This window comes from Erythranthe guttata, chromosome 14 (genome assembly GCF_056151865.1).
Source record: "Erythranthe guttata isolate IM_541 chromosome 14, IM_541, whole genome shotgun sequence".
NCBI classification, from domain to species: domain Eukaryota; kingdom Viridiplantae; phylum Streptophyta; class Magnoliopsida; order Lamiales; family Phrymaceae; genus Erythranthe; species Erythranthe guttata.
Window position 1 is genome coordinate 5,519,153 of NC_142546.1, and position 20,300 is coordinate 5,539,452.

At 38.9% G+C, this 20,300-nt stretch overlaps 2 protein-coding genes across 2 annotated transcripts; both read left to right on the forward strand.

Moving 5' to 3' along the window:
* Nucleotides 1-714: 714 nt before the first annotated feature.
* On the forward strand, nt 715-6,642 carry LOC105956615 (ABC transporter B family member 4-like). The gene is made up of 12 exons (XM_088814408.1): nt 715-904; nt 1,275-1,574; nt 1,665-1,719; nt 1,842-2,017; nt 2,123-2,344; nt 2,464-2,702; nt 2,819-3,618; nt 4,049-4,923; nt 5,032-5,298; nt 5,380-5,643; nt 5,749-6,042; nt 6,148-6,642. Exons 2-12 carry the CDS (start codon nt 1,296-1,298, stop codon nt 6,499-6,501), a joined length of 3,825 nt encoding a protein of 1,274 aa, XP_088670534.1. The 5' UTR covers nt 715-904; nt 1,275-1,295; the 3' UTR covers nt 6,502-6,642.
* A 7,420-nt stretch (nt 6,643-14,062) lies between these two features.
* LOC105956614 (Sec23/Sec24 protein transport family protein) lies at nt 14,063-19,429 on the forward strand. Its single transcript, XM_012980468.2, has 5 exons — nt 14,063-14,982; nt 15,277-17,097; nt 18,685-18,801; nt 18,888-18,959; nt 19,069-19,429. Exons 1-5 carry the CDS (start codon nt 14,488-14,490, stop codon nt 19,204-19,206), a joined length of 2,643 nt encoding a protein of 880 aa, XP_012835922.2. The 5' UTR covers nt 14,063-14,487; the 3' UTR covers nt 19,207-19,429.
* The last annotated feature ends 871 nt before the right edge of the window (nt 19,430-20,300 follow it).

A 20,300-nucleotide genomic window follows, 5' to 3' on the forward strand; every position in this document is an offset into this window, starting at 1 on the left:
ACGAAGAGCCGAAAGAAGAAGAATCGGAGTTAACGGAGATAATTTGGGACGAAGATGAGGAATTAACCACAGATGAGAATGAAGAACTACAATGGATATTGGGAGATTTCCATGTTGTTGAAAGGAAAAAAGACGAACAAGAATTGGTGATTGTGAATGAACCGGAATCTGAAAAGGTAATTGAAGAGGCTTATTTATCGGGAAAAATATTGAGAATTTTTCCAAAAGCCTTGAGGAGTTCGTTCGATCAACCTAAACAATGTGGTAAAAATCTTGATCGTTCGTCATGTTTTTCGGATTCACTCGGGACGCAATTCGATGTAGTCAAACACAGGTGGAAGCGCAAAAGAGAGAGCTGCAATTATTGGAACCTTGAGGACAAGGTTCATTTCAAGAGGGGTGGTTTGATACGATATATTATTATTTAATATATCGTTAATTATTAGTTAGTCATTATTTAATTATTAATTAACTAGAATAGTTGTTTAGGGTTATAGATGGCCGTGAGTTAGTAGTGGTTAGGAGATTATTAGGTATTTAATTAGTTTAGGTAATTATCTTTCCTAGTTAGATTAGGATTCTAGGGTTTTATTCTCTTTAAATAGTCGTCTTGTGCTAGGGTTTTATTATGAAGAGAAAAATATTAAAGAATAGATCTTACGTTTCGTAGGAAATATTTATGATACTCGAGAGATCGCATCAAACAGATTTATTTTATTTTAATCACTAGTACTTGCTCGTTACGAAAAGATTTTTCAGTGGGGGGTGGGACCCATCAAACTTCATATACATATATATAGTATTTTGCAAGTTATTTTCATCATTCATTAATTCTGCTCAGTATACTTGCATACCCTTTCGAGAAGATTTGGGGAGATCCATCCATTAATTAAACTAAGACCAGGTTTTGTTTCTTTCCCAAACTTTCTTCTTTTTTTGTTCTTTTCTCCTTTTTGTTCAAATTTCACTATCAATATTACATTACCATCAAATAATCACCGGCTATATTCATTTATATATCTGATTTTGATCTTTCTTTATATTATATTATGTTATGTTCCCTCTTTTTTTTTTCTTTATATTAGTATAAATCTTCGAATTTACTTTTGCATTGGATCAAGTATATTTGTGTTGAGTGTTGTGTTTCTCTATCAATTCTTCAACAACTACTCTGTTTTTTCTTTTAATTTATTTTTTATTTATTTATTAGAATGAATAAATGAAACGTTGACTTGAGAAATAGATGCATTTATATTTTGTATAGGCCAAAACAGTTGGCATAGTTTGAAGTAAAAATGGAGAGAGAAAGAGGTTTGGATCAAACAGAGGTGGCGAAGGTTGGTGATGAAAGCAAAAGCAAAAATGGAACTGCCACCAAAACGGTGCCGTTTTACAAACTGTTCTCATTTGCTGATTCAGTAGACAAACTTTTGATGATCATTGGTTCAATTGGTGCCCTTGGCAATGGTTTGTGCATGCCTCTTATGGCTATCCTTTTCGGTGAACTCATCGATTCCTTCGGCCAAAATCAAGACCCTACCCAAATCAAACAAATTGTTTCTGTTGTTTCTAAGGTTAAAAATCAATAATTTAAAAAAATTAATAATAATAATTATAGTATATATTTTCTCTAACTCTATTATGGCTACTGACTGCAATTGTAGGTAGCACTTAAGTTTGTTTACTTGGCACTCGGGTGTGGTGTTGCCGCATTTCTCCGTAAGTACGCCTAACCTATCCATCAATTGAAATTATATTAAAAAAAATATTTAGTGAGGAAAAAAATAAAAATAAAAAATTTGAATTTGAATTAATTGGTTTGTTGATTAACACTTTTGTAGAGGTGTCTTGCTGGATGATCACCGGGGAAAGGCAGGCTTCTCGAATTAGGAGTCTTTATTTGAAAACAATTTTAAGACAAGATGTTGCTTTTTTCGACAAGGAAACTAATACGGGAGAAGTTGTCGGGAGGATGTCCGGCGATACTGTACTAATTCAAGATGCCATGGGCGAGAAGGTATTCATTCATTATTAATCCTTAATTATTACCATCAAATATATAAAGTGTAATTAATTAATTAATTTTGTGTGCATGTATATGTTGTTGTGGTGGTGGTTATAGGTTGGGAAGTGTTTACAGCTGGTGTCGACATTCTTGGGAGGATTTATAATTGCATTTACGAAAGGGTGGCTACTTACGCTCGTCATGTTAACATCTATTCCTTTGCTTGCTATATCTGGTGGTCTGATGGCTGCTGCCTTATCGAAGATGGCTACTAGTGGTCAAGAGGCTTATGCTAAGGCGGCTAATATCGTTGAACAGACAATTGGCTCCATTCGAACCGTACTTTCTCTCTCATACATTCTGTTTTTCTTTTTCTAATCTAAATCAATATTTTCATTACAACAAAATATTAACTGTATGGTGTCTTTTTTTTTTTTTTTTTTTTTTTTGGGTTTCAGGTTGCGTCGTTTACTGGGGAAAAAAAAGCTGTGGCGGATTACGGTAAGTCCCTTGTGAAAGCATACAAGTCGGGTGTTAGTGAAGGGTGGGCAAGCGGTTTAGGAATGGGTTGCGTTATGTTCATTATATTCAGCAGTTACGGTTTGGCTATTTGGTTTGGTGCAAAGATGATCTTGGAGAAGGATTATACAGGTGGTGATGTGCTCAGTGTCATTGTTGCAGTTCTAACTGGTTCCATGTGAGTACTAATCTTTTTTTTTTTTTTTTTAAATTATTATTTGTAATTAACAATGATAATTAAATAATTAATAAAAAGAAAAGTTCATTATTGTTAATATATTTCATTTTTTGTAGGTCTCTTGGACAGGCATCTCCTTGCATGACAGCATTTTCCGCGGGTCAAGCAGCGGCCTTCAAAATGTTCGAAACAATAAATAGGAAACCCGAAATAGATTCGTACGATACGAGTGGGAAGGTTCGGGAAGATATACGCGGGGACATAGAATTGCGAGACGTGCATTTTAGTTATCCAGCTAGACCCGACGAGCATATCTTCAGTGGCTTCTGTCTATCAATCCCAAGTGGTGTAACTGCCGCTTTGGTCGGACAGAGTGGGAGCGGCAAATCAACCGTCATAAGTTTGATTGAGAGATTTTACGACCCCCAGTCCGGTGAAGTTCTGATCGACGGAATCAATCTTAAAGACCTACAACTCAAATGGATAAGGTCGAAAATCGGGCTCGTAAGCCAAGAGCCTGTACTTTTCACGGGTAGCATTAAGGATAATATTGCATACGGAAAAGACGGTGCAACCGATGAAGAAATCAGGGCGGCAGCAGAAATGGCGAATGCCGCTAAATTCATCGACAAACTTCCACACGGACTTGATACGAAAGTCGGGGAACACGGTACTCAGCTTTCTGGTGGACAGAAACAGAGAGTTGCCATCGCTAGAGCGATTTTGAAAGATCCTAGAATATTACTCTTGGATGAAGCTACAAGTGCGCTGGATTCTGAATCGGAGAGAGTTGTCCAAGACGCATTGGACAGGATCATGGTTAACAGAACAACCGTTGTTGTTGCACATCGCTTAACCACGGTTAGGAACGCCTCCATGATTGCTGTCATTCACCAAGGAAAAGTGGTTGAAAAAGGTATTTTATTTATTTATTATAGATTTCACTCTTATCTTTTCCACCCAGACTAACTATAGTAGAATCTTGATAAATTGATAACCTCAATTATATAATAGTTTCTCTCGGTCCCAACTCGGTGAAAACGTGTTAAATTATTAACTCGATAATTTAATAACTCGCTAAATCAATAGAATTTCCCTGGTCCCGGCTGTATTAATTTATAGAGGTGTAACTGTATATATGGTACATCAATTTTTCTTTTGTTTTTTCATTTAAAAAATTCAAATCATGTTACAAATTGGGGAAGGGCAGCATTCGAACCCTAGACCTCTACTCTAATTATAGTAGAGACCTAGGTATCTACTTTCCTAATAAGGGTTGGTACTATATACTATTTTACATCATATCAGAATAAAATGAGGAGTAATTAGTTAGCATGTGCATGCAGGCACTCATTCTGAATTACTCGAGGACCCGGAAGGGGCATATTCTCTGTTGATACGCTTACAAGAAGAAAATAGAGACGAAGGGCATGATGACGGTCACGAAAAATTAGAAAAATCATCGGACATAACTATTTTGGATTCGGGACGATATTCTTCAAGTAAAAAAATGTCGTTTGTGCGTTCAATCAGCCAAGGGTCGTCCGGGAAAGGAAACAGCTTTCACCGATCGTTGTCAAACAAGATTGTTGGAGTGGCACCGGATATTTCTGAATTAGAAAAGTCGGATAATGAAAAGGCTCCAAAAGTCCCTCTTCGTCGACTGGCCTATCTCAACAAACCCGAGGTGCCGTTTCTGATGGGCGGAGCTCTATCCGCACTTGTCAACGGCGCAATATTGCCTACTTTCGGTATACTAATTGCCGGCGTCATCAAAACGTTCTTCGAAACTCCGGATAAACTACGTAAAGATTCCAAGTTTTGGGCGATAATATTTGTGGTCCTCGGAGCAATTTCGTTAATTGCGTATCCGTCAAGAACGTATCTATTTGGTGTGGCGGGGAATAGGCTGATCAAGAGGATTAGATTGCTGTGCTTCGAGAAGGTGGTTAATATGGAGGTTGGTTGGTTCGATGAGTCTGAGCACTCGAGTGGGTTTATTGGAGCGAGGCTTTCTGCGGATGCTGCTTCGGTTCGTGCATTAGTTGGTGATGCACTTGCACAAATGGTTCAAGATTTATCATCTGCAGTTGTTGGATTGGTTATTGCTTTCGAAGCTTGTTGGCAGTTGGCTCTTATCGTCCTTGTTATGATACCTCTTATCGGATTGAACGGATTTGTTCAGATCAAGTTTTTGAAAGGGTTCAGCGCCGATGCAAAGGTTCGTTCATCCACACTCAATTTTTTTTCTTTCTTTTGTCTTATTTAGGTAACTAATAATTCTCAAGAGATTTTGACATAATTAATTTTTTTTTTTTGGATGTATCAGGCAATGTATGAGGAAGCAAGCCAAGTGGCTAACGATGCGGTTGGGAGTATAAGAACAGTTGCTTCGTTCTGCGCGGAAGAGAAGATAATGGAGATATACAAAAAGAAGTGCGAAGGTCCTATGAGGAATGGGATTAATCAAGGGTTGATTAGCGGGATCGGGTTCGGTTCATCCTTTGCGCTGTTGTTTCTCGTCTATGGTGCTAGCTTTTACTTTGGTGCTCGGCTCGTTGAGGATGGAAAAACTACTTTTTCTGAAGTTTTCCGGGTATGCACATATATCAATACATCTATATATGTCGAAATATATATTGATGATGTTAATAAATGATTGGAGAAATGTTTGCAGGTTTTCTTTGCTCTAACAATGGCAGCAATGGCAATCTCTCAATCAAGTGCTTTTGCACCAGACTCGACCAAAGCTAAGAGCGCTGCTGCTTCAATATTCGCCATTCTTGACAGAGAATCTAAGATCAATCCAAGTGACGAATCCGGGGAGAAATTACAAAGTGTAAAGGGAGAAATTGAACTAAAACACGTGAGCTTCAAGTATCCAACTAGGCCCAATGTCCAAATTCTACGCGACTTTTCCTTGAAAATTCACAGTGGCAAGGTATATAGCAATTCTACTTTAATGTATTTCTTTCGGAGCAACCATTTCTATTTCGTCAATAATAACAATAATATCCGATGATTTTTTTTATTTATTTTAATGTAGACGGTTGCTTTGGTTGGAGAGAGCGGATGTGGGAAATCAACAGTGATATCTTTATTGCAAAGATTTTATGATCCAGAATCGGGGCACGTGACACTTGACGGTGTCGAGATTCAAAAATTCCAATTGAAATGGCTTAGGCAGCAGATGGGATTAGTCAGCCAAGAGCCGATCTTGTTTAACGACACAATCCGAGCCAACATTGCTTACGGTAAAGAAGGAGACGTAACAGAGGCCGAAATCATAGCTGCAGCCGAGCTAGCAAACGCCCATAAATTCATTAGTGGATTGCAGCAGGTCAAAAAATTTTACTATTTAAATTAATGATATAAATATGACTCCCTATATAAATAAAATCAGAATTAAAGGATTTGAATCAAACTATTAAATGGGGTTTTGCAGGGCTACGATACTGTGGTCGGAGAAAGAGGGGTGCAATTGTCGGGGGGACAAAAGCAAAGAGTGGCAATTGCAAGGGCTATAATGAAAAGTCCGAAAATACTATTGTTGGATGAGGCAACGAGCGCATTGGATGCTGAATCCGAGAGGATAGTACAAGATGCACTTGATAGAGCAACAATGAATCGGACAACGGTTGTGGTGGCTCATAGGCTGTCGACAATCAAAGCAGCTGATGTTATTGCTGTCGTTAAAAACGGAGCAATTGTCGAGAAAGGGAAGCACGACACGCTAATCAATATCAAAGATGGGTTTTATGCATCCTTACTCTCACTTCATACAACCACTTCAACATGAGAAATAATGCATAACGCATTTGTTTATTTTTGGACGAGAATTCATTTAGTTTGCCATCTTTTTTTTGTCATGTTATTTGTAGTTATAACTATGCCGTTTTGCTTCTTGATAATAAAATTATATGTGCTATACTCCATCATATATCCTCTGCTGTCTTGCAAATGTACTTGGATGTAGGGATTTGGGGAGGGATTTGATTTGGGGAATGGATTTGAAATGACTCCTATTTTGGAGTCATTTGAAATCCATCACTATTGCTCCAAAATCAACTAAAAAGGAGGGGTGGGGATTTGAAATCCATCTCCAAATCCCTCAATCCAAACAAGTACGAGGGATTTGTTATTATGGATTTGAAATTCCTCCCCCAAATCCCTCCATCCAAATGCAACCTAAGAGGACTAATATCTGTTCACAATCATTTGCATGTATTCTGTTTTTATTTTTTAGGGTTAAATACAAAAACACCCCTGTACTATGGAGTTTGTATCATATACCCCCCTGTACTACACAAAATACAAAAACCCCCCTCACATTACATTTTTTTCCAAAATATGACGAAAATACCCCCGTTAAGCCTATAAATATATTAGTTTGAGCCATTTTCCACTATATTTATTAACATTTTCGGTCGATTTTAATTGAATTTTTTTGATATTTTTTATTTTTTTTCTCCAAAACATTTAATTACTAGGAGTTTTTTTTTTTTTTTTTTTCTGAATAAAACCTTTTATTTTTGTCATTTTGAATTTCTTCATTTTTTGTTAAATCTTACGGTAGTTTAAATTCTCAACAATCATAGGATTGTAAAGATGTTTGTAATCTTAGGATGTTTGAACTACAAGAAGACATTTAAGAAAAAAAAATGAAGAAACTCAAAATGACATAAATAAAAGTTTTTATTGACAAAATTAAAAAAAAAATATAAGCAATCGGATGTTTTGGATAAAAAAATATAAATACCAAAATTTTCCACGTAAAGTTGATAATATATATATATATATATATATATATGTGTGTGTGTGTGTGTGTGTGTGTGTGTGTGTGTGTGTGTGTGTGTGTGTGTGTGTGTGTGTGCGCGCGCGCGCTTGAGTAGGGGTATTTTGGTCATATTTTGAAAAAAATGTAATGTGAGGGGGGTTTTTGTATTTATGTGTAGTACAGGGGGGTAAATGATACAAAGTTCATAGTACAGGGGTGTTTTTGTATTTAACCCTATTTTTTATTTAGAAGTAATTAAGAGGATTATTATCTATTTTGTTCTTTTATTTTAATATGATTATATTCATTCATCTAGGCAATGATAAAACTACATATATTTTTCAGAATTTTAATGAAAGAATAAAATTAATACATGACTATTTTAGGAAATGAATATGACACATATATACACCAATAAGATAGGTACTTGTTCATATTTTAATGCAAAAATAAATAAAAATCAATGGACATTAGATACATACTGATGTGTCTAATTGAGCTTTAACCCAAAAAGGGTCATTCAAAGGAAAAGCTCAACACAAAGGCACTTAATTAAGAACTTCATAAGAAGCTATGGGAAAAAATCTAATGTTTTTGTCCCACATTGGTTTTCTACAAGAAAACCATACCAAACTCCACTTATAAATATGTGTTATCAATCACATAACAAGGTAAGCACTATTTAGGCAATTAATTAATATTATTTGCTTATATTGTGATAGTTTTCTGACTTGAGCGTCGGAGGACAATCGCCGGGCCACCCCGGCGTGTCACCTAGTGTTTTCAACTGTTTTGTAGGTTAACGAGTGGAGCGATCCCTTCGACTACCTCGGACTCGTGGCAAGGACTCTCGGCATTCCCGATATTGGGCTTGAAGATTCCCGGACGTAGGAGACATGTGGGCTTCAAGACCATTGGGCTGACCCAATATTTTGGAGCAACATCATTTTGGCGCCGTCTGTGGGAAAGCAATCTAGATCGCGTGTCATGAACGGAGGTGGTCAAGGCGATCTCAACCAGCTTCCTTGAGGAAGCGACAGAGTCTCAGAGCCGCCTCGAGGTAGCGGAAGAGTCTCAGAGCCGCCTCGAGGAAGCAATGGAGTCTCAGAGCCGCCTCAAGGTAGCGGAAGAGTCTTAGAGCCGCCTCGAGGAAGCGACGGAGTCTCAGAGCCGCCTCGAGGAGCGGTAGAGTCTTAGAGCCGCCTCGAAGCAAAAGAACTACGAGAGCGGCCAACGAAGAGGTCAAGGCGATCTCAACCAGCTTCCTTGAGGAAGCGACGGAGTCTTAGAGCCGCCTCGAGGAAGCGACGGAGTCTCAGAGCCGCCTCGAGGAGCGGTAGAGTCTTAGAGCCGCCTCGAAGCAAAAGAACTACGAGAGCGGCCAACGAAGAGGTCAAGGCGATCTCAACCAGCTTCCTTGAGGAAGCGACGGAGTCTCAGAGCCGCCTCGAGGAGCGGTAGAGTCTCAGAGCTACCTCGAAGCAAGAGCTGTCTCGAAGCAAAAGAACTACGGGAGCGGCCAACGAAGAGGATCAAGGCGATCCCAACAACTCGCTTCAAAGTAGCGGTGGAGTCTCAGAGGTGCCTTGAAGAAAAAGAACTATGGGAGCGGCCAACGAAGAGGATCAAGGCGATCCCAACCACTCGCTCCAAGGTAGCGGTGGAGTCTCAGTGCTGCCTCGAAGGAAGAGACGCCTCGAAGCAAAAGAACTACGGGAGCGGCCAACGAAGAGGATCAAGGCGATCCCAACCACTCGTTTCAAAGTAGTGGTGAAGTCTCAGAGCTGCCTCGAAGGAAGAGCTACCTCGAAGCAAAAGAACTGCGGGAGCGGCAAACGAAGAGGATCAAGGCGATCCCAACAACGCGCTTCAAAGTAGCGGTGGAGTCTCAGAGCTGCCTCGAAGCAAAAGAACTACGGGAGCGACCAACGAAGAGGATCAAGACGATCCCAACCACTCGCTTCAAGGTAGCGGTGGAGTCTCAGAGCTGCCTCGAAGGAAGAGCCGCCTCGAAGATACGCTCACCACCACTCGCATCAGCGTAGCACATCCTCTGACCGCGCGCCTCGAAGATACGCTCACCACCACCCGCCTCAGCGTAGCACATCCTCAGACCGCGCGCCTCGAAGATACGATCACCACCACTCGCCTCAACGTAGCACACCCTCAGACCGCGCGCCTCGAAGAAAAACTCGTCGCTAATCACAGCGTCCACTAAGGCAAAGAGCCCGAGCCCCTTAAAGGGAAAGCAACGCAAAACCGTCGGACGAGAAGCGGTTATTCCAGGTCGTATGACTATCGTCAAAGGCCTCGAGGCGGGGGACACCGCGAACATGCGCACCCCCGCTAAAACTCCTCTCGAAACCAACTCGGAAGTAGAGATTCCTGACACTAGGAGACAAGAAGGCATCGAGCAGGCTACGACGACTGCAACTCAAGGAGTCCTCGACGAGAAGTCTCGAGGTCGACGGCCGCTCACTTTCGGGCATTGTCCATTCGAATACCCATTTGTTCCTGCTATTATGGAAGAAGTGTTGCCTCTCGGATTCAGGATCCCAATATCTCCCAATTCGACAAAATTGGGTATCCCCGAGATCACTTGAATAATTTTTACGCCAAGATTAACCTCTACGCTCTTAGTAACCCAGCTCCGTGCAAGATTTTTCGGACCACCAAGCTGATCAGGCATAAGTTTGGTTCAACGGCTTGCCCGAATTATCCATAGACAATCTGGACCAACTAGCGACGATTTTCCGTCACCAATACTCTATAAGCAAGAAATACGCCAAAATTGGTCGTATCTCTTCAAGGTCATACAGCGGGACGAAGAGTCACTCATGAATTACCTGCAACGATTTGTCAAAGCAGTACATGAAGTGCCCTTCCTTAATCACGAAATGTTAACCGACATACTGCAACACAATTTGAAGCATGTTCGTTTTCAAGAGTACATCGCAGGCCGACCCCCTATGACCCTAGAGGAGCTCCTGGATTACACTGAGAAGTACATTCAGACTGAGGAGACTGCAGAAATGAGGGTACTCCTTAAGAAAAAGCGCAATGAGGGAAGCCACAACTATAATAGAAATGAAGAGAGAGACGTCCCGCCAAAAATCGCACCTTCGAGAAGTTCTCACCTCTCAATGATAAGCTTGTTGACATAATGATCATCGTAGAACAGAAATGAATTCTACAACCAACGAGATGGATGAAGGAGAATCCAGAACAACAAAATTTGGATGATTACTGTGAATACCACAGAGATCGATGTCACACTACTGAGGAGTGTTTTCAGCTTACGCGAGCGCTAGGAAGACTTGTCCACAACGGGCACTTGAGAGAATTCCTAGAACAATCGCAATCCTGAAGAAATACTTTACTTAGTATTTACTATTGCCCACGCGGGCCCCATGTAATTTCTTTTCAGCAATAAGTCGGTGGCATACCGCCCCGCACAATATTTTCAAGGCATACCGCCAGCATGATTCTTAATAAACTATTTTAGTCGGTGGGATACCGCCACCGTAATTTCTACATCAACCATTTGTCTGCTCTATGCATTTTCGTTCGAGGCATCTACAATCGATTTAACAAAAAATCAATTGACTCAAAAAATAGCTAAATGGGAAGATATCAAGGATCACAAAGGGTCTGGCCAACCCGAACTTTGGTTTCTCGCTCCCCAAAACTCCAAAAAATAGAGCAACTAAAGCTCAGGGAAGTCTTACCCGCCTCAAAACACTTACGTAAACGGGCAGACTTCCTGCATAAAAAACTTGAGGGTCTGATCAACCACCAAGTGCAAAAATACGGACTTCCCACTAGGCGATATAGCCAAGGGATACCGTCTTACCTAAAAAGTTAAAATAAAAGCTTATTCTTTACGAGAGCCGAGCCTCCCACTAGGCGATATAGCCAAGGGATACCGTCTCACCGAAAAAGATGAAGCATAACTCATTCTTTACGAAATGCGTGCTTCCCACTAGGCAATAAAGCCAAGGGATTTCCCCCCGCTAAAAAGATAAAGTAAAGCTCATTCTTTACGAGAGACGGACCCCCCATTAGGATATATAGCCAAGGGATACCGTCTCGCCGGATAAGTTGAAACATAACTCATTCTTTAGGAAATGCGTGATTCTCACTAGGCAACAAAACCAAGAGATATCACAACTTCTTCCAATAATTTTGGCGACTGATCGCCGCCATACAACAAAAGGGCCTCCCTTAAAACATTATCATCACCTAACTGCAGCGCCCGCCTCTGCAAGATCCCTGTAACTGACTTCAAAATTTCCTACCACCTTGAAACTCAAGGAAAACAAGAAAATTATTTCGTCTTCGAGCGACTATTCCTAATTACTCCCAGGCAGACCCACGGGCCCGTGGCTCAACCTGGGAGTGGGGGGCTTAATGATGTGCCTAATTGAGCTTTAACCCAAAAAGCCCATGAGGCTCATTCAAAGGAAAAGTCCAACACAAAGGCACTTAATTAAGAACTTCATAAGAAGCTATGGGAAGAAATCTAATGTTTTTGTCCCACATTGGTTTTCTACAAGAAAACCATACCAAACTCCACTTATAAATATGTGTTATCAATCACATAACAAGGTAAGCACTATTTAGGCAATTAATTAATATTATTTGCTTATATTGTGATAGTTTTCTGACTTGAGCGTCGGAGGACAATCGCCGGGCCACCCCGGTGTGTCACCTAGTGTTTTCAACTGTTTTGTAGGTTAACGAGTGGAGCGATCCCTTCGACTACCTCGGACGCGTGGCAAGGACTCTCGGCATTCCCGATATTGGGCTTGAAGATTCCCGGACGTAGGAGACATGTGGGCTTCAAGACCATTGGGCTGACCCAATATTTTGGAGCAGCATCACATACTAAATCTGTGATTGGTTCATGGATTTCAAAATAAGGAAAATGAAAATGCAAAGGAAAACGAAATCAAGAACTTTTGAAATCATGATTTTGTAGAAAATTATCTTCCTTAGTTTTGTTTGTTTTCTAAACCTATTTTTCCCACTATTTATTATGTTTCTAGGCTAAAAAACGCTCCATTTCGGTTTCATTTTGTTGTTGTTGCTTGAAGCAAATTTGTTTTTAGAATATTTATGTATGTGTTATTTGTTCTTTTAGCTAGCTGATTTTTGACTATACGATACTAACTTAGGGGTTTGGAGAAGCTACCAAGAAATATGTTCGTTAATGTTCTTTCTTTTTATTTTTTTTTTATTTTTTTTATGTTCTCTGTTATTTTCCATCTTATCTTGCATCTGGTTTTTCTTTCAGTGTTGTTTGATATCGTTGCCGTCAGTTGGGATCCGTCTTCCTATATCGTTGCATATTTAATGATATGTCTGTTTTATAATTAAAATTCACTTACTTTGCCTCTAATGAAGTGGATTAATTTGATTAAATAATTACATTCTACGAAGATGGTTGGTGCCTTGCTGTCCTCTTGTGATGCCGGTAGTACTTTTCTTATTTGTTAAGTTCATTCACATGCAAACATTGATATAATTATATGTATATTGTGAGTTTCTGTTGTGACTGGAGTTAGTGAAACTATTTCTTAAGTAACTTATTCTCAGATTGTGCTTATCTCAATATTATTCTCTCTCCCTCTCTCTACATGTTTTCTTATAATCTAATTTTCTATTAAATTTGATTTTTTTTTCTTGATAGTTGGAAAAATGAATTGCAACATTTTCTCTACCAGAAGTTTATGGTTTTCCTTTCTTTTTGGTGTTTAAGAACTGAGTGTTATTTTTTTCCCTTTTTTTTTGTACGATGTGTTCAATTTTTATTTTATTTTTATTTATTTTCATATGCATGCACATAATTTAATACAATTACTAATCGGAAATATATATGTCGTGCATTCCACGAAAAGAGTTACTAATTGAAACACGATGTTTATATAAAACTTTTAGATGTCTTTTGAAGTCTAATAGATTTTTTAGTAAATTGACTTCACCTTTGAATTAAAAAAATTCAATCCTGTACATCGCACAGGTGAAGTTACTAGTAAATGGTAAAAAGAAAAAAAAAAGAAAAAAGAAAAAGGAAAAATGATAATTCATTAAAACATTTAGGGTAAATTACAACCACCCCTGATGTATGGTCAGATTATGAAACCCCCTTCCTGTTTGAGTAATTACAACTACCCATCATATATAAATCTTCTTACATGTCCACCTTTGCTGTTTCAAATTTAGTGTAATCTTCGAGATTATATTGAATATTATCACTTTTGTACCCGCTTTATCTCATTCGAACTTCACGTTTTGAAGCAAGATGATCATAATATGTTTTTTGGCTTGTATATATCAGATTGATGTGCATCATAAACTTACAGAAAACAAGTACAAATTAGAGCACATTCCATGAAATCTAGATGATTATGTTGAATTTGACACCATAAAGGTGGGGTGGGGTGTAAGAAAAATCATAATTACAGATAAATGTAATTATCCAAACAAGAGGAGTTTTTTTTTCTTCATAAATTCACCATACTTCAATGGTGGTTGTAATTTACCCAAAAATTTAAAGTGCATAAAAAGATTTTTCCAAAATGGCAAATAAAACGAAAAGAATGGAGTAATGACAAATCTGGCGAAAATCAGTTGACTATATTTTCAATGGGAAAGTGCAAAAGGGTGCAATATACAAATAACCGATAACCAAAGGTGCAAATTGCTATTTTCGAAAATTGAAGTACACAGAAATGCCAATCGGACCTAATAAACGGGCAAAAACGCCCAAAACCCATCGTCGTCGTGAATCCTCTGAATTGAAACCCTAATTGCTGCTGCGATTTGAGCAGCAAACCTGTTTCTTTCTAATGATCGGGGGACTGACGCATTGATCCGCCGGAAACTCACCGGCAACCGGCGGAGCTGCCTCCTTCTTCTCTCTCAGTCATTTCAATTCCGATCTTGCTCAGCCGATCCACTTTTGCCCCTTACCAATTCCGGCAGACAAATCGCAATTTCATTTCAATGGCGAATCGACAGCAGTCCTCCTCGGCATACTCGTCAGTGATTCCAAACCTAGATACAAAATTGGGAGCTTCTACTCCATCACCATCGTCATCTTCACCATCAATACAAAGATTTCCTCCACCACCAACACCGCCACCTGTAATTCAACCAAATCAGATACATTCTCCATTGATGAGGACTCCTCCTCCTAATTTACCATCTCCATCGAATCATGGTGTCCGTACTACTAGTGGAAGCCCTGTTCCTCATATGAGCACGCCGCCTGGACCACCTGTATTTTCATCGCCTCTTCAACCAGCTGCTGTTCCATTTAGAACTTCTCCTTCAACTCCTCAGCCCATTGCTTATTCCTCCAATTCTTCTTTACCCACTTCTTCACCCTCTCCCCTTTTTTCAAATGGATCCGTTGAATTTCAGCACCAATCTTCTGGCATCACTGAGGATCTCACCCACGATGCTGATTCTCCTAATGTTCTATTTTCGGCTCACAAGGTATCTTTTCTCTCTCTTCTACAAGAAGTATTTTTAGTATTGATATAAATCTGGAAAATATTGTTGTAAGTTGTCATATATTTGATAAACTGGCAGAAATCATTATTTCCCATTGAAAATTCTGTAGTGTGTTGCTATTGGTTGTTTATCCATGCCAAATTATTTTATTTGGGCGTTTTCTCTTCTCAGTTATGGATGCATATTTTGACTGGAATGGGACTCTTTTATTTATTTATAAAAATCAAACTTTATAACTGCTGCCCTAGTTAATTAATTGTATTCATTTTATCTCAGGTATTGAAACAAAAGAAGTTAGCCAATGTACCTAGTTTAGGATTCGGTGCATTAGTTTCTCCAGGCAGGGAGGTTTCATTAGGTCCCCAGATAATTCAACGTGATCCCCATCGCTGCCACAACTGCGGAGCTTATGCCAATCTCTACTCCAATATCTTACTTGGTTCTGGTCAGTGGCAATGTGTAATATGCAGGAATTTAAATGGAAGTGAAGGGGAATACATAGCTCCAAGCAAAGAAGAGCTCCGTAATCTGCCTGAACTGTCATCACCTCTGGTCGATTATGTCCAGACCAGCAACAAAAGACCTGGTTTCATTCCAGTATCCGAATCAAGAATCTCTGCCCCAGTCGTTCTTGTAATAGATGAATGTTTAGACGAACAGCACTTGCAGCATCTGCAGAGCTCCTTGCATGCGTTTGTAGATTCCTTGCCTCCAACAACTAGACTTGGAATTGTTCTTTATGGCCGCACAGTTTCCGTGTACGATTTCTCTGAAGAATCGATAGCGTCTGCTGATGTACTTCCCGGTGATAAATCACCAAGTGAGGAATCCTTAAGAGCACTAATCTATGGAACTGGGATATATTTAACACCAATTCACGCTTCTCTTCCTGTAGCACATGCAATATTGTCATCTATGAGGGAATATAAACTGAAACTGCCTGAAGTTTCTCGAGATCGCTGCTTAGGTGTCGCTGTGGAATTTGCCCTGGCAATAATTCAGGGCCCATCAGCTGAAATATCAAGAGGGGTTGTTAAAAGACCTGGTGGAAATAGCCGAATAATTGTTTGTGCAGGTGGACCTAGTACTTATGGCCCTGGTTCAGTTCCACATTCTCTTGGTCATCCAAATTATCCTCATTTGGAGAAAACAGCAATAAAATGGATGGAGATGTTAGGTCGTGAGGCTAATCGACGCAATACTGTAGTTGACATACTATGTGCTGGGACATGCCCCGTACGTGTTCCTGTGCTGCAACCTCTTGCAAAATCGTCTGGGGGTGTTCTTATTCTCCATGATGACTTTGGTGAAGCGTTTGGTGTCAATTTACAGAGGGCGTCCACAAGGGCTGCAGGTTCCCATGGTATATTGGAAATTAGGTGTTCAGATAATATTTTTGTTAGTCAAGTGGTGGGCCCCGGTGAGGAGGCACATATGGATAACCATGAATCTTTCAAGAACGATACTGCTCTTGCAATACAGATGCTGAGTGTTGAAGAGACACAAAGTTTTGCAGTATCAATGGAGACTCGTGGAGATATCAAGAGTGATTTTGTCTACTTCCAATTTGCGATTCGGTATTCGAATGTTTACCAAGCTGATATCTCAAGAGTAATTACTGTTCGGCTCCCTACTGTGGATAGTATTTCAGCTTATCTGGCGAGTGTTCAGGATGAAGTAGCTGCAGTTCTTATTGGTAAAAGGACTCTCTTGCGCGCCAAAAACTTCAGCGACGCTGTTGATATGCGAGTAACTCTTGATGAGAGAATTAAAGATGTTGCAACTAAGTTTGGCTCACAGGTTCCAAAGTCAAAGCTTAATCGGTACCCTAAAGAGCTCTTGTTATTGCCTGAACTGTTATTTCATCTTAGAAGAGGTCCTCTCTTGGGAAGTATACTTGGTCATGAAGATGAGAGGTCTGTTTTGCGGTCTTTATTCCTTAATGCATCGTTTGATCTATCCCTTCGAATGTTGGCACCTCGCTGTTTAATGCATCGAGAAGGTGGGACATTTGAGGAACTACCAGCTTACGACCTTGCAATGCAGTCTGATTCTGCAGTTGTTCTTGATCATGGCACTGATGTCTTCATTTGGCTGGTATGCCATTTTACAAAGTTTTTGTTTTGTTCTTCTGCATATTATTTGGAGAATGATATCAGTCGATCAAATTTAACGAAGGCTTATGTCATAATTGCTTGGGTTCCCATAATTGAATTTATTTATAATTGTTTTCACCATTTTCTTCTTCTTTGATATGAAATATACTCTTCCATGTGCACTTCATGTTTTATTTTTTTAGCTCAAGATAAGTTTGGATGTTTTTATACATGAAGAGAAACTTTGAAGTGCTATTTGAAGTTCTTGCTTGATTCTGTTAAAACATAGCAACAGTTTGTCAGATAATAAGGAAAATGCTCCCACTGTGGGTTAAATATCTACAATTAAACTGCATGGTAAACTTTTTCTATTCCTAAAAAACATTACCTGAGTTAGTAGTTTGTAATTTTTAATGTCCAGAATATCCGTGCCTAATAAATTCTTGCCCTTTCTTACTCAACAGCTTAATCTAATCTTGCAATGTCATCGTTTTTACTGGATATTCATGCTTGATCTAAGTAACTTTCTTTTAAATGGCCTTATAAATAACCTACAACCGTATCTAAAGGGAAATGAACCCTTGACCTATTACTACCCTCCCCGCCCCAATATTACTCGGGCAATGCCCTCGCGGTACTTGATCTAAGTAAGTTAAATGGTTAAAAGTTACAACTTACAATGTTATTCTACAACTTCATCACTATGTCTGAACCATCCTTCACGTGAAAACCTCATTTTTAGCAGTGTTCTTATTTGTAGCTCACCTTTAGTTATCATTAAGAGAGATGTTCAGGATGATGACAAATCTTTTGATTCCTGTATTTATGTTTTTTTGTTGAAAGAACCTTTAAGCGGCCTCATAATGGTGATGACAGTCGACCAAAACAATCTTTATTAAATGGTGTTTTTGTTTTGATTCCTGTGTTCTGGCTGTAATATTATATTGCAAATAAATGTGTGGAGACTTGTGTTAGCATTACGATTGAGGCCTTCTGCAGCACATAACCTAAAGCTTGCATGAGTCAGTTAAAAGCATTTTGGCCCACCCACCTAAATGACAATGCTTCGACTGATTTCATTATCTCTGATTTCTTTGTGAGCTTTTTGGAGAAGGTCAAAAGAGAGCACTGGGTAGGACTAACTATTGGTTTCCTCTTGAAATCCAACGCTACTCGTTTGTGGATTGTAACCAATTAGATTCATATAGGTTTATTTTTTCCTTGCATCTTCTGAAATAATCTCTGTATCAGGTATTTTTGAGTTTTGAGAAGTATTTGATCTTCCGGCTCTTTCTCTTTCTTGGCAATGATGTACGATCTATTTTGTTCAGATTAGTTGAGACAAGGGTTCTGATGTATAGTAGTTTTATGCGACTCTGAAAGAATTTTGAGAAAATAGTGTCATTTTTCCTTATCCAAGGAGAAATGTATTGGTGCTTAGACCATTGCTTATCTTTTTTTGATACTCGTTGATTTTTCTGTTTTATTCTTTTTTCCTGCCGAAGTAGATTTATTTTGGTGGTTCGATCATTTAATATTAGAAAGCATCTTTTGTGACACCCTTTGTCGTTGTTTAATGGTTGTGCAGGGTGCTGAACTTGCTGCACAGGAAGGAAAGAGTGCAGCAGCTTTGGCAGCTTGTAGGACATTGGCTGAAGAGCTGACCGAGTTGCGGTTTCCAGCTCCTAGGATTCTTGCTTTTAAGGTGCCAATCTTTTTTTCTTCTAGAAACTTCCATCAAATCTTGCCTCAGTCAATACTTAATATATACTTTTGATTGTTTTGTAACAGGAGGGGAGCTCTCAAGCTCGATATTTTGTCTCTCGTTTGATACCAGCACATAAAGATCCTCCTTATGAACAGGTACGTATGTAAAGTGATAGGAAGTTTGTTGTACTCTTTGCTTTAGATGTTGCACTTGAAAGATGGAAATTATCGTGATAATGATAATGATATTTGTGTGGGAGTGCAGGAGGCAAGATTCCCTCAGCTACGAACATTGAATGCAGAACAGAGGACAAAGCTTAAAAGTAGTTTTATTCACTTTGATGATCCTAGCTTTTGCGAGTGGATGCGCAGTTTGAAAGTATCGCCCCCAGAACCAAGATGAGAGAGATGCTTCATTAGACTTGTTTTTTTGTTGTAGATGTTTTCTCCGTGCACAACGTTCGTTACGTTTTTGCATCATATCATTCTCATTACTTGTTTTTTCATTGTACTTGGATTATTCATATTTTCATTTTTGTTTTTACGACATTATACACAATTCTTAAATGATCAAAATTGCGGTAATAAAAGAGGTTGGATACATTCATGAATGATCCGGTTCTATACGCTTTTAAGTGATTTGATTTTTGATGGTAAAAAAATACTCACCGTTATCTTACGCCAAGACGACTTCCTATACATAAGCAAGTGAAATAGTTATAAAGGAAAGGAACACCATTCAATTCTGGGAATTACGGAAACAAACCGGTATGCAGATGATTTTGGTAATGTTCGGATTCTGGACAATATATGATAGCATTGTTTACATTTTTATAGGACAATGTCGTCTTCTTTTTCGGATAAATAGAACGATGTCGTTACTTGTATCCAAATTCATATACATAACATTTGGACAAACCACCAGTTTCTTCTACTCAAGAAGTATGGCCAAACTCAAGTGATGGATAGGGTATTCTATGTACAAACAAAAATAAATAAACTCAATTAGAAATAAATTTATTGATAAGTAAGTTTAAACAAACAATTGTTAAGAAGGTTGAATTCATTTATATGAACTCGTTCCGACTTATTATTATCAAACTCAACTTCTCCTTGTGTTTATTGTGTGTACGAGTCAAAGTCATTAATTTCATAAACACTATCAACATCAAGTGCTCTTTTTTTTTTTTTAATTCATTATCTCGTAGAATCTTATAAATTGATAAATAAATCAAATAATTTAGTTTTCATAAAATAAAAGGCTATCGTACTCGGTCGGACTCAATAAAAAATAGGTTTGGCTAAAAAATAATTGGATCGAACCATCGGACTTCAATTAGGCCCGACTCAATTGCATGTACTCCTAAGTGCAGGTAACCTCATAACAAGAAACAAAAAACCCATTTGCTTCATATTGCATCTGACACATGATGCATCTGAAAAACTCAGTAATTATTTATGGAGGTGAGTTTCCCAAGTTTTTCAGTACCAAGAATC